General features: G+C 42.2%; 1 protein-coding gene across 2 annotated transcripts in view; it reads right to left on the bottom strand.

Annotated features, from left to right (window-relative positions):
- LOC104930567 (ephrin type-B receptor 1) overlaps positions 1-15,040 on the bottom strand; it is an 86,505-nt gene that overhangs the window by 49,523 nt on the left and 21,942 nt on the right. For both annotated transcript variants that reach the window (XM_027290505.1, XM_027290504.1), the window contains exons 2-5: positions 2,758-2,822; positions 1,858-2,148; positions 922-1,140; positions 667-847 (exon numbers count right to left, since the gene is read on the bottom strand). In XM_027290505.1, coding sequence (XP_027146306.1) covers positions 667-847; positions 922-1,140; positions 1,858-2,148; positions 2,758-2,822 — 756 coding nt within the window. The remainder of the gene's footprint in view (positions 1-666; positions 848-921; positions 1,141-1,857; positions 2,149-2,757; positions 2,823-15,040) is intronic.

The raw sequence follows: 15,040 nt of genomic DNA, 5'->3' as shown, positions 1-15,040 counted from the left end.
AGATATAAAAAGGAAGTGAAGGAGGTAGAGATATATGGAACATTCGGGGGGAAGAGGAGCTATTTCTGTGCCACCCAAGTCTGTCTCTACTAATATTAACATATGGAACATCGTGGGCTGCACCCTTGGGCGACAAAATATGCCAGAAAATGTATACATGCATGTGATTATTCAGCTACGAGTGCCAGAAATGACATACTTTGCTCTTTTCCACACAATAAAACTTGCATTTCCTCCTGAATTGACTCAGCATACAGTAGTTACAGTCGGAGCGCCTGCTCTGCAGGGCTTAAACGTGGCACATTTTTCACAGCGAATGGAAAACAAAGGGTACTGATGTGCACATATTTAATACAAAAATAACACTGTAACCATTTGTTTGATGCCCTTTCTTCTCTCCTCCTGCAGGAGCACGCCTTGCTCCGGTTTGAGAAGCATGTTTGCTGGGTATTGATCTGCCGTCACGCAGCCTTGTTAGCTTTCCCAGCAAAACAATGTGATATTTGTGTGAAGCGTGCAGCAGCGCTCGCTACAGCGAGGTCATTAGACGGTTTAAAAAAATCTAATTAATTCAGTCTACATGACATCTCTGATGTGCGGCATTTGCAGCTGTTTTTTCCTCTCCACCGTCTGAACCGACGCAGCCTCATTAATGCGCAGATTTACCTCGACACACGTTGCCGTTGTCTGGTTCGTAACCCGACTTGCAGCTGCAGCTGCCGATGGGCACCATCCACTCTCCGTCTCCGTTGCAGTAGAGCTTTATGGGCACGTCGACCTCCTCGGCGTTGGGGATACAACTTCCCCTAGCGATGACTAATGAGGTCGACTCTGCTCCGGTCAGTGTCTGCACAGAATCAGAATATGAAAATTTACATGTTGGACAACAAAGTCTAATAAAAAGACTGTTCTGGCCCGTACCTCTGGAAAGAAAGCAAAGTTCTGCACTATGCTTGGGCATTTCTTGTAGAACACTCTGACAGCCAGAAGGGACATGCAAGCGCCCAGATCCTGGAAGGCCAAGTGGAACCCTCTGCCTTTGGACAGCGGCCCGAAACTCCGAACTTCTGTGTTCACCTTCATTAGCCTCCCGCCGAAATCAACCTGGGAGAAACTCTCGTCTGCTGCGATGGTGTCCACCTAACACAGAGAAGAGGACATGAAGGCCAATAAAAAGGTGAATGAACTTCATTTATTCAGGTTCTTCTATCCCTGTTCTTTCTTATTTTAGATTCACTAAGTAAGTAAGTGGATAAGCGCTCGTGTGACGACACACCATATCATTTTATTATGTTCTAATTTTGCTATTTCCCCAACAAACCTCAGTGCTGGCACCAGAGGCAACTGCTAAGAGATTTGCTTGGATGGCTTCCAACGCTCTGACTCATCAACATAAACAGTGTGAAACTACACTGAAAAGATGTGGTTAATTGAAAATCTGCAGACGTAGAAGGCTGTGTGGATGACATTTTTAGAGGGAGAGGTCAGCCATGAATCCCAAAGAGCTCCGGGAGAAGCACTGGAGGGAGTCAGAGCCTGAAGTTTGTCACTTCTCAGAGTTCTCCGATTTAAATAATCTAGCTTTAAAAGTGTGACGGCTTCCTCGACACGTAGACGAACACCTTCAGATATGATGGGGATGATATACTGAACATGCACAGATGTCAGCTTTTAGCTTCTGGCCTGCATTTTCTCCAGAGCGGGAAACAGATGCAGCACTTAACATGCAGAACTGAGGCTGAACCGACGGGGTAACATGGTCCAACAGTGCTGAGAAACATCCCAATCATCATCATTATCTTACTTTAAAATGCTCATTTACACCCAAAAACAAAGCCCGCCTTCTGGCTCCGGTACCTTCAGAAAAGGGGCGTTGGCCCAGTACTCCACCCCTTTGATGCCCTCCGACACCGTCCTGTCGGTCTCCAGGTAGTAGAGGTTGAACGTCTCTTTGCAGGAGCCCAGCACGCTCGGGATGGAGGCGCAGTCACGCACGGTGAAGCGGATCTCCACGTAGATGCGTTGCGCCGCCCGCCGGTCGATGTAAGTGGTCAGGAGCCAGTTGTTCTGGCTGGGCTCGAACACGTTGCACACCTGGTACGTCCTGATGGTGTTGAGGTTCTCGTCGTAGCCGCTCACCTCCTCCCACTGGTTAATGTGTGTGTGTGTGAAGGGAGGAAGGGGAAAGGAGAGGCCAAAATGATTAATGGGTTTACCGAGACCTGACACAAATTAAACTTTCTCTTTCCCTCCCTCCCATTTTCTCCCCACTCCTCTCCCTCATTCACTTTTTTCCCTCTCCTCTACCTCGTTCTTTTCTGAACAGGGACAACCATTCATCACAATTAGAGCCACTCACCTCAAACACACACACACACACACACACACACAGCAGACCAGAGCTTTGTGATCGGCTAGTGGCCAAGCCAGCTTTTTAAAAAATCCATGAAGTTCAAGAAAGTGACTGGAAGACCATCCTATCCTATTCTATTCTGTTCTATTCTATTGTGTGCTGATCTATTGGAATCCATTCTATTCTGCATCAATAGCGGTTAATTGGTGTCACCTTGCAACTGTAATTAAGATTTTGACGGACTCGTTAATGGAGCACTGGAAAGTGTACTCAAACTGCTTTCCCCAGGGGTACACACACACACACATTCACCTACACACACACACACACACACACACACACACACATTCACCTACACACCTACACACACACACGTACAGTACACCTTTGCACATTGTTCTTACTCCGTTGGCAGGGAACGATATCCAGCCAAGCTCAGCTGTCGCTGTCCTTGTATCCATCACTGTCTCTGTCAGACAAAAACAGAGAGAGAGACAGGTGAGAGAGAGACAGGTGAGAGAGAGACAGGTGAGCTGCGGGGAGAGGACAGGTACCGCTTTAATTAATAGTCAGCTCGGATGCCAAACTCTCGCGCTGCACGGTGATGCGTGTCATTCATATTCATAAAATCCCACTTTACACCTTTTCTCTAATGCGTCTTCTTTCCACCCACTCCATGATACGAGAGGCGAGTAGCCACGAGTAACGCAGCGGGCCTGATGACGCACAAACAAAAGTAACAGTGTGATACGGTGACACAGGTAACTCAGGTGTCATCGTTTCCTGCCTCGTTAGCATCCGTCTCTAACGAGTCAGTGCTGGAGTTCAACACTGTAATTAAGCATTATGTGTGCACGATCACATACCATGGTAACGACATCACTGAATACTTAATTAATGAGATTACAGTGAGGTCAGCTGGTCAGCTGGTTAGTTAGTTAGTCAGTTAGTGAGTTAGAAACAGTATTAGCAGTTTGCAACATAGCAATTAGCAACACAGGGCAGTTAGCAAGAGCAATTTCAGTTTGCAACAGAAAGCAATTAACAGCTTAGCTTAACAGTAGCTCCAACAGTTAGCAACATGAAGTAGCTACTAGCAGTGGTAGCAGTTAGCAACAGAGAGTAGTTAGCATTAGCAATGGGAGTTTTCAAAAAGTTAGCAGCAGCAATAGCAGTTAGCAATATGAATTAGTTAGCAGCAACATTAGCAGTGAGCAACAGAAAGCAATTAGCAATTAGCTTAGCAATAGCTCTAACAGTTAGCGACAACAGAGGGCAGTTTGCAACATAAAGTAGTTGCTAGCAACATTAGCGGTTAGCAAAAGAAGGCAGCTACATGTTAGCAGCAACAAAGGGCAGTTAGTTAGTTAGAAACAGTATTAGCAGTTTGCAAGCAACAGAAAGCAGTTAGCAACATAGCAATTAGCAACACAGGGCTGTTAGCAAGAGCAATTTCAGTTAGCAACAGAAAGCAATTAACAGTTAGCAGCAACAGAGGGAAGTTAGCAACATGAAGTAGTTAGCAGCAGCATTAGCAGTAGCTGTAACAGTTAGCTTAGCAGCAGCTGTAACAGTTAACAACATGAAGTAGCTACTAGCAGTGGTAGCAGTTAGCAACAGAGAGTAGTTAGCAGCAGCAATAGCAGTTAGCAATATGAATTAGTTAGCAGCAACATTAGCAGTGAGCAACAGAAAGCAATTAGCTTAGCAATAGCTCTAACAGTTAGCAACATAAAGTAATTGCTAACAGTATTAGCAGTTAGCAAAAGAAGGCAGCTACATGTTAGCAGCAACAAAGGGCTATTAGCAGCTTAGCAATAGCTCTAACAGTTAGTGACAACAGAGGGCAGTTAGCAACATGAAGTAGCTACTAGCAGTGAGCAACAGAACAATTAGCTTAGCAGTAACTGCAACAGTTAGCAGCAACAGAGGGCAGTTAGCAACATGAAGTAATTGCTAGCAGTATTAGCAGTTAGCGAGCAACGGAAAGAAGTTAGCAACATTAGCAGTTAGCAAAAGAAGGCAGCTACATGTTAGCAGCAACAAAGGGCAGTTAGTCAGAAACAGTATTAGCAGTTTGCAAGCAACAGAAAGCAGTTAGCAACATAGCAATTAGCAACACAGGGCTGTTAACAAGAGCAATTTCAGTTAACAGAAAGCAATTAACAGTTAGCTTAGCAATAGCTGTAGCAGTTAGCTTAGCAGTAGCTGTAGCAGTTAGCTTAGCAGTAGCTGTAACAGTTAGCAACATGAATTAGCTACTAGCAATAGTAGCAGTTAGCAACAGAGAGTGGTTAGCACTAGCAATGGGAGTTTTCAAGAATTAATAATAATTAATGAATTAAGTAATTATCATGTGTAATTAAACTGAGTTTCAGGTGAGGGTGAAGGCAGCGATCACGTTTAGTTAGTGACTAGTTGACCTGTAACTATTGAACGTAGGTTTGCTAGAGGCTGGTTAATTAGTGTGCCAGCTAACGAGATCCACCATGTAAATCATTGTGGATCTACCAGAACCTTCAAAATGTTCTGCAGTCTGAACACACATGTTCTGTGGTTGGACAGCAACCCATAGTGTTGATTAATAACAGTGATGTAATAATTAGGAGAAGCCCATATAACATATGGACCATGAGACAATATTAATTGTTTCCTTCGTTAAAACCCTTTGGCCATTGAATGAGCTGTCAAACGCTCAAATATAGCAATACTGTTAAATCAATGTGATGATCAATAAACTTGCAGTGATGGAGGATTTATATACGCATCACTCACTCCTAAATGTACTCTTTACATTTGGAACTGTGATCATTTAAACTAATTGTTACTGCAATAAGAAATCACATTAATTTAGCATAAATTAAATAATAATTGCATGCAGCAGAAATCAGTCAGTCATTAAACAGACAGCGCTTTAATGCGATGTGTGTTTGCAGCAGCTGATCCGTGTGGCCCCTCCTGAACCCCCGACTATCAGCTCTATATGCTACACTTAGCTCACACACACACACACACCAAACCTGACACATTGATTAAACCACAGCTGGGTGACACACTGACACACTACTGTACATCACAAAGCTAATTGTGCTTCCTGAGCCGACAACAAAGGTGTCTGAAAACTAAAAATATATAAAAAGACGACTCCGCAAACAAAACAAGCTGACAGCGAGAGCCCATTCAACGTAAAAACATGTCACTTCGTATTATATATCCCACTGTGGTAATGGTGAAATATTGCTTTGTGAGCAGACCCAGGAACTATTTTCAGTGTCTCTCTGTGTCGTGTGTGCAAAGTGTGGCAGGCTGGGAGAGAAACATAACATTAACATGTCCATGCATGTCAAAGGAAGACACATGCTGTCAATAATTAAGATTATGGAAGACACTTTTCATTGCATCTCAGACAAATACAGTTGATTATCCCTGCAAGTATCGACTGATAAAAGACTTTTCCACCAGGAGTCAGAACTAAAAAAAAATGAAATTCCTCTGTTGTTGTTGTTCCAGGGTTATCATGAACTCTCATTCTCGCTCAGGTCGTTTCTTATTTGCAGTCGAGCTGCGGTGCAGTGAGCGGACACGCTGAGAACACTCGAGCCGGCGTAAGTTAGTTGGCATGCCGACAACACACGGACCCAACACAGAGCTGCCCTGTGTAATAAAACACGGTGAGACGACATCACACCATGAGGCAGCCGCCGGCAAACAACCCCCCTCTTGATTCTTGACATGCTCTCCTCCTCGTGCACTCTTTCATTCTGTCACCCTGCCTCTCATTATCTCCTCCTCACACCCTCCCCACCTTCATCCTCTCCTTCACTCTTACCTCCTGGTCTTTTATCTCCCCCCTCTCTCTCTCTCTCTACCTCGGATGCTTCTTTTTTTGTCAGCGAGCTAGCCTAATTACAGCAGAACCCAGTTTTTCAGCGCTCCCCTGGGAGTGAAGGTCGTTTGGGGAAATGAAATGTTTGTCACGCCAAAATGTAGTCGACTATCAAAAATCTTGGACCAAAGCTTACTCAAACGGTGACAATTGTTACCATCTAATTTGTAGCTTCGGTACGTTTAGTGGCATGTTGTCAACAAAGATTTGCACAAAAGAAAAAAGCAAGTTAATTTCTGCCTTCTGCATATTCTGCCTGCTCGGATGTCTTTGAAGGTTGGGTAAAGAAATGAAACTCAAAAGAAAATGGTAACACAGAGAGAAAGCCACGATGTTGACAGAAGAGATGTTGGAATAGCTCGTGTAGTCTTACGAGCCATACCTTCCAGCAAAGTCTTGCAGGAAGGGATTTGAGTCAAGGCTTTGCTTAAAGAATAGAACAATGGCTGTGCACTCTCTCCTCCATATTTCTACTTCAAAACAGCACGTTAAAGGCGTATTCTCAGGCGATTTTAAGCGTACAATACACAGACTTTGCTGGTAATACATTTATTTAAAATTGATTGCACCATCATGCCCAGGAACTCTTAGAGGGCCTCTATGATTCATCATTTCACATTATTACATCCCGCTCACAGCACGAGCATTAAGGGCCGAGTGCTGGGAGAGTAATGTGGCAAAGGCAGATATGTTTTTTTAATATATAAAACTGCTGATATAACTTCATTATGATCTTCCTGCCTTCATTAGGGCTGCAACTAATGGTAATTTCCATAACTCATCAAGTGTTTTCGTGATTAATTGATTTTATTTAATCAGGAAAAGGGCATCACATGAGACAAAGAACATAAAGATTTCAAACACAGACTTACATATAAAAAGGTTTAGTCTAGAAAATGGAAAGAAATTACTCATTGTAATTACCCAAAGACACTTCATGAGATAATCACTGAATTCTCACATCTGAGAAGCTTTATTCAGCAAATGTCTTTTGGATTACTGCACCCATTCTTATTATTATTATATTATCATTATTATTGCTATAGAACTGCCAGCATTAGCTACTCAGCAGGATATTAATACTGAGGGAATTGATAGAGGAGGGTTAAAGTATAATGTATAGATATATAGAGTGTAAAGTTTCACTCTATGCAGATGATTTGCTCCTAAACCTCCCTAAACTACTAGACACATTGAATTTTTTGGGTAAAACATCAGGTTATAAAATAAAACTGAATTAAAATGAATGTATTACCTAAGTACTTTTATCTGTTTCAGAAGTTTATACTTTATTATTTAGCACAAGAAGCATGAAAGAAGAGAAGACATGAAGAAGCAACAGATTAGCTTCTTACCCTTACATCATTAAACTTAAACAGCGAGCTAAAGTCAACACACACACCAATACAACGCAGAACAAGTGACATTTCTAAATATATGTATCAACAGTGACAGTTGTGACGATGACCTGTTTTGACACAAGGCCACCATAGCTTCTCCTATGCACTGGGAACAGAAGGGGTACCAATCTGCAATCTGACACGCTGTACCTTTAAATAAATAAAATAAATGTCTTGGAAATCTGATGCACATTTAAATATTTCGCACATTGTGAACTTTTGCACACTACCTGGTGTTTCCTGCACAAACCTGTACAGCTTCTCATTTTAAAAACATATTGCACGTATGTTTATATCTTCAAGTACTTTTTATTATCTTTACATATCATTTTTAACTTATGTTTAGCACCAAGATAAACTCTTTGCTTGTGAAAACTTATTTGGCAATAAACCTGTTTCTGATTTCTTCTTTCAGACTTATTTGGCAATAAACCTGTTTCTGATTTCTTCTTTCAGTCGCCACTTTACTGACTTTTAATATTCATATTTTCCTCTAACATGACAAGCTATTTGTCCGGAGGTATAAGAACAATATAACCAAATAATAATAACAGTAAACACTTTGTGAATTCTCATTTTCAAAAGAGAGAAGAACTGTGCTGAGCTTATTAGAGCGCATCTACTCATCAGCCTAATTAACAGCGCGCGGCACACACCTCTCTGCGCATAATAGGGTATACTCTCCGATCAGCCTAATTACTTTTGACATATTGGAGGCTGTGATCACAGTGCGCCCACCTCCCCCGCAGTGGTGCACCTCCTCAACCAACACACACCAAACACACCGCCGAATGAAACCCAAAGCCATTTTATGGAAGAGGAAACAGCAGGTAAATCTGTGCGATATCGTAGCCGTCAAAGAGGCTGTTAAATCCTTGTTGTGGCCAACGAGGGAGAAATAAAAGTATTTCTCTCTCAGACGCTGAATTAAAAGTCATTTTACTCCTTCTCTTCTTCTGTGTGTGTGTGTGTGTGTGTGTGTGTGTGTGATGTATAAGTACAGGTGAAGTCTCTTCATCCAATCCCAATTAGCCGAGTGTGTTCTAACAAGATTAGTCCACTGTTCAAAGACACAAATTGTGTGATACATACACCTCTGAATGTGTGTGTGTGTGTGTGTGTGTGTGTGTGTGTGTGTGTGTGCGTACTGTATGCCTCCGGGAAAAAAGAAAGAAAATACGCCTGGGAGCATCACCAAAATAACACACAGATACACACACACATGCACAAACACACACGTTAAAAGCCCTCCTGGAGTGAAAGACGTCATACCGCCCACCGAGGCAGTCGTTGACCAATCAGGCGTTGAAGTGGAATGACACAGTATCACGAAAGGACAACTGAGTCAAGAGCACACACACACACACACACACACACACATTCAGACGCAGATGTGCACTTGCACAAATCGAACGTATGTGTATTATAGACACAGATGTACACACACACTCTGCAGGGCTCATGCAGAGCTTTTCTTTGAATCCAACCTCTCATGGTCCCTAAAATCAATTATGAAGACTGTTATGAGGCAGGGCACACACACACACACACACACACACACACACACACTCAGACGCAGATCTGCACTTGCACAAATCAAACGTATGTGTATTATAGACACAGATGTACACACACACTCTGCAGGGCTCATGCAGAGCTTTTCTTTGAATCCAACCTCTCATGGTCCCTAAAATCAATTATGAAGACTGTTATGAGGCAGGGCACACACACACACACACACACACACACACACACACTCACTCACTCGGAAAAAAAAGTGTTACGTGGGCGAACGTTTACACCTCCTCAGGAAATTATGTAATTATTTTAAACACTGGGATGAGCAGCTAAACAAAAAGCTGCCTTGAATCAGAAGAAAAAAAAGAAATATATCATTGTCTTATTAAGTTTTAGCTGCTGTCAGAAATACTTTGCTGTATTGGGCCCACAGGAGCTCCGGCAGGCCCGGTATTACACTCCAGTGTCTGCAAACTGCACGGCAGTTTCCCCCTGCAAAGCTACATTCTGGCTGCTACACGGCCCGATAAGTCTCACCCGATAATTTCCACATTCAACATCAATCTGCGAGCGCCGGCTAATGGGCTGACCCTGTTGTCTTAAAAGAGTCTGCTCAGCACTTGAAAAACACACTGGATCAGCAAAAAAGAGACATAACTATGCAACAACAGTAGATTTACACGAGGAGCCGTTGGATGTTGCGGATAAAATTACAATTCTGCTACGACAGCGTGGCACCGTCGTGTCATAAATTAAAGAGTTTGAGAGTTTTCTTTTTTTTTTTTATTAACTTCTTACTCGGTGGAACACATGGATACTGTTTAATGTGCAATCTGAAGACACTTAACAGCATATTACCCTCAAATGAAGTTACTGCATGTCTATGGGGGCAGTAGCAGTGGCTGACTGTTGTAACGCTCAACTTTCTGGAAGAAGAATTCAGCTCACACTGAAAAAAATCACAGTAACTAACTGGCAGCTGTTGATTAGTAACTTGCCGTGAATGAAATCAAGTAACTAACTAGCAGCTGTTGATTAGTAACTTGCCGTGAATAAAATCACAGTAACTAACTGGCAGCTATTGACTAGTAACTTGCCGTGAATAAAATCAAGTAACTAACTAGCAGCTGTTGATTAGTAACTTGCCGTGAATAAAATCAAGTAACTAACTGGCAGCTGTTGACTAGTAACTTGCCGTGAATAAAATCAAGTAACTAACTGGCAGCTGTTGACTAGTAACTTGCTGTAAATAAAATCACAGTAACTAACTGGCAGCTGTTGACAAGTAACTTGCCGTAAATAAAATCACAGTAACTAACTGGCAGCTGTTGATTAGTAACTTGCTGTAAATAAAATCAAGTAACTAGCTAGCAGCTGTTGATTAGTAACTTGCCGTGAATAAAATCACAGTAACTAACTGGCAGCTGTTGACTAGTAACTTGCTGTGAAAAAAATCAAGTAACCAACTGGCAGCTGTTGATTAGTAACTTGCCGTGAATAAAATCAAGTAACTAACTGGCAGCTGTTGATTAGTAACTTGCTGTAAATAAAATCACAGTAACTAACTGGCAGCTGTTGACTAGTAAAATCACAGTATTCCACTGTATTTTTGTTCTACAGTAACATGTTTTAACTGTAAAAGAAAACATAGTTTCTACAGTACATTGTTGGTTACTGTAAATTTCTACAATAAACGATGCATTACTGTAATTTTCACAGTAACTCTTTAATTACTGTAGTGTTTGGCAAAATACACAGTAAACTATTGTAAAATGGTTTACTGTAAATTAATGTGGATTCCACAGTCGAAACTGCAATTACAGTTACTCCAAAACTCTGCACGTCTGTTGATGAGGACCAGAAAGAGAGCGCACATTACACCAAATATAAAACCTCTGCACTGACTGCCTGTCTGCTTCACACTCCATTTTAACATCCTTTTATTGGTTTAAAAAGCTCTCCATGGTCTTGGTTACAACTATATATCAGATTTGCTTTTAACCTAGGAACCCTCTATGAACCCTGCTTTTAATTACCACATTACAAGTCAGAACTAAAACCCACAGCGCGGCGTCCTTTTTTTGCCGCGGTCCACGTCTGTGGAACAACCTGAAGACCTTTAAGGGCAGCAGAGACTGTTCATATTTTTTAAAAGCTACTCAAAGTGCCTCACTGTGAGTGCTGGGATGTGTTCATGAACTGGTCTTATATACCTCCAGCTCAGACCTAAGAGAGACTCATCATTGTTTGGCTTACCTGCAAGCTGCAGGAGAAATTCTGGGCATGCTGAGAAAGAACACAGTTCTCTCAGAACAAAAAGAAACCTCCAGCAATTTAGCGCTGCGCCTCGGTAGGTCGAGTGACTCATGAGCGTGGGTGACGCTCCAAAAAAAAAAAATAAATAAAATTGCTCCTAATTTTTCTTAAACGTAGCCACCAGCGTCTTCAGCGAGACTCTGCCTGCGTTCATGTCATTCAAACACCTCCAGGAAGACATTAAAGTGCTCCCCATTATTGGTGGAATGCCCCTTTAAACCCTGTTCCACATGATGAATACAGTGCATCTTTATACCTGAAGCCCTGATGCAAGTTTAACTAATATTAACTCAAATTTGGTGGAGGCTGTCAACCAAATTTCCAGCTTTGTTAAGGATTACATTACATTTGCATCATCCGCCCCATTTCCCCATGATCCAATGAGCTCTGTGACTAGTCCATTAAGTGTTAGACAACAAATCTAAGCCGTGTCTCAGTCCTCTGCAGATAATATCTGCAAGAACGAAAGCTTCTGCTGCATCACATTTATCAGTTTCTCATCCTCTGCTAACTTTTCCTGCTAATACTGGTATTAATTTCCTTCTTGATTTCTCCTCCTCTGTGCTGTGCAAAACAAATTAGACACGTGGGGCTCTTGGTCCTTGTGTGTATTAATAGCTAATCTCTGTTTATTTGCTTTCACAGCGCACAGATTTCAGTATTAGGGCACACTATCGTGTGTAGCACTTCTGGGAAAGGCCGACCTGCAGCCTGACAGTATATTAGGTGTTGATGATGAACACTGAAAAAAGACTCTGAGAAATGAGTTGAACTTTTGGGGCAATTAAGAAGTTGTACAAAAAGATAAATAGCATAAAAATGAGTCTATATCCAGTTCTTTCCTGTTAAATGTCTCCCTCTATATTTTTACGATTACTTCAAGGACCTGTGAACTCCTTCCTCATGGCAGTCTCTTGGCTTTGTTCCCATTTTCTATTTCCACTGATGCTCAGTAAAGGTGTGTTTTTGTCTCGATGATAAAATATCTCCCGTGTCAAAGTTCACTCGAGGTGGCTGAGTTGCTCTTCACTGCCTTCAGCGTCTGCTCTCCGGTTCCTCACAGCTAAATTAGGCGCTACGCCTCTTAAAAGTATTTTTGGGTTTAAGCTACTGTCAGCTCCGCTCTTATTTATGCACATTTTGACTCCTTTTTACCAAGAGAGGTAATTCAAGAACCTCCATCCCTGCAAAAAAAAATAGTCAACTATGGCACACAGATCATTCTGAGTGGAGCGGTTCTGGTGAACACTATGCAGTTCATTATAAAAGTTAAATATGAGTCTAGCATAAATTAATTGTTCATGCTGCGCCCTTGTTGGCTATTTCAGGGTCCAACTCGTCCCAAATCATGTCAAATGGGTTCAGATCGAGTCATTGTGGAGGACAGTTTAACTCCATCTTACTGGACTTCTTGGTCAAATAGACCTTGCAGAGCCTGGAGGTGTGTTTGGGGTCAATGTCCTGTTGATAATAAAAGTGGGCACAAACCAGACGCCATGTTGCTGCAGAACGCTGTGGTAGCCGTGCTGGAGTCTGCCTTTGAATAAATCTCCACCAGGTGCCACACCACACCATTACTCCACCTCCTCCAGGCTTCGCGGTGGGAACCACACATGCAGATGCCATCCAATCACCTTCTCACAAAAACATAAAAAATAAAAAAAAATCTCAGAATGACTGACCTACATGTCTTAAAATAATGATGGATGTATCATTTCCTTTGTTCAGCCATTCCTGTCAGATTGGGCTTTACTGTATCCCCACACTACCTGTGAACAGCTGATGGTGTGAACGTGTTAAAAAGGGATTCCACTTAATTAACTTGTGACAGGGCGCACGTGTTAATTGAAAATCGTTCCAGGTGACGATCTCATGAAGCCGATTGAGAGAATGCCAAGACAGCAGAGAGCTGTCAACGAAGCGAAAGAAGAAAAGACGGCTGCTCCGAAGAATGTTTTTAATCGTATCATTCCAGATGTGTTGTTTCTTTGTGCGTTAGTTCTGAGGTCTGTAGTGTTAAACTGCAGTGTGGAAATGAACAGAAATAAAGAGTGAATGGGGAGTTGTATCCAAACCAAATAAGATCCAGAAGAATCTTACAAAAAAAGTTGCAGTCTCATATTTTAATTAACTTCTCATTTAGGAACCACAAAGCCTGCAGCTTTAGATCACAATCTGAAAGCCTGATACCATCTTCTTTGTTAGCACACGCATCTTAATTTAACTTTCACTAATTAATATATGTAAGTACTAATTTGATGCTCAGAACCGTCTTTTCCATACGCTGAACACTGATCTTTGCACTTAAATGACAGAAACATGCGGCAGTGCACCACGTTGATACTGTTGATACTATACGTCACATGCTGTTCACAAAGCGTTGTGTTTAATTGGATCAGTTAGTTGCATTAATATATTTTATAATCACTGAAACAATGAAGCACATGGCTGAGAAAAGGGATGACAAACACTCTGACTCAGCAGTTTGCCTCAGCTCTGTGGAGCATTTTAGTATCTATCAGCTTATTTGCTTTACTGTGTTTGATTCACTCTCATCATACATTGTTTCCCAGCTTCAGCATACAGACGTATACTTTAAAACAAAAGGGTTGTTTGCTGAATGCGCCCAGACTAGCTGGTGAACATAATGGAGCATTTAGCAGCTGGAGTAAGGAGACAGATGTTTCCCTCAGGAGTCGGTGAAGACCAGACAGGGTGAATATTGTACTTACATTCATCACGTCTCTTCGGCGTCTGCTAGGTGTGTAAATAAGCAGCTGTTTCACTAACACATTCACCGTATCAACTTTATAAGGCGATACGCCTGTGATGTGTTTACACCTCGCCCACAAGGGGTTCAAGTCAAAAAACAGACAATTATTTATATATCTTCCATAAAACCGACCCAAAGCACCAGCAGCTCGGATGAACAAAGAGCACCTGACAACAGGTACAACGGGTAACACACGAGCTGCACAGACACAGATTTGAAGACATTCATCCATGCACCAGAGGGAGACGGTAGACATTTTCAGGCCAAGCACGCCCGCAAAGCATTGTGGTCTCGGCAGCAACAGATCTTTAGGATCAGATGTGTGCACAAGCGAGTACCGAGCGCCTTGAGGTATCAGGTTGTTTTTTTCTCATTGCTGACACGTCGTTGCTGTTGTGAATGGAGAGAGAGAGAGAGAGGCGCAGGGCGGCTGTGTTAAAAAGAACAACCAAGCTGTCACACATGAGCACTTATCTGTGTCACAGTTTCTTATTGAACAAGCATCCCACACACACACACGCACACACACACACACACACACACACACACACTTTCAATCCCCTGTCTTCATTTCTTTCTTTATCTTCCTCTTTATGTCTCTCCCTCCCTCCCCCTGTCTTCACCTCTCCTTCTCGTTCCCCCTCTCACATCTGTCGTTAACAGCCTTGACCTAGAAAATTTGCGGTGTCATGATTTCACTTGATGAAAGAGGACATGCTCGTCACCGTGGGGAGGGAAAAAAAATAAAATAACATATCGCCGCTTTCTCCTACAGGAACCTTCTATCTCGGCTT

Source organism: Larimichthys crocea, chromosome XVII, assembly GCF_000972845.2.
Source record: "Larimichthys crocea isolate SSNF chromosome XVII, L_crocea_2.0, whole genome shotgun sequence".
Lineage (NCBI taxonomy): Eukaryota > Metazoa > Chordata > Actinopteri > Sciaenidae > Larimichthys > Larimichthys crocea.
Note: the sequence above shows the minus strand (reverse complement) of the source record. Positions and strands in the feature narration are given on the sequence as shown.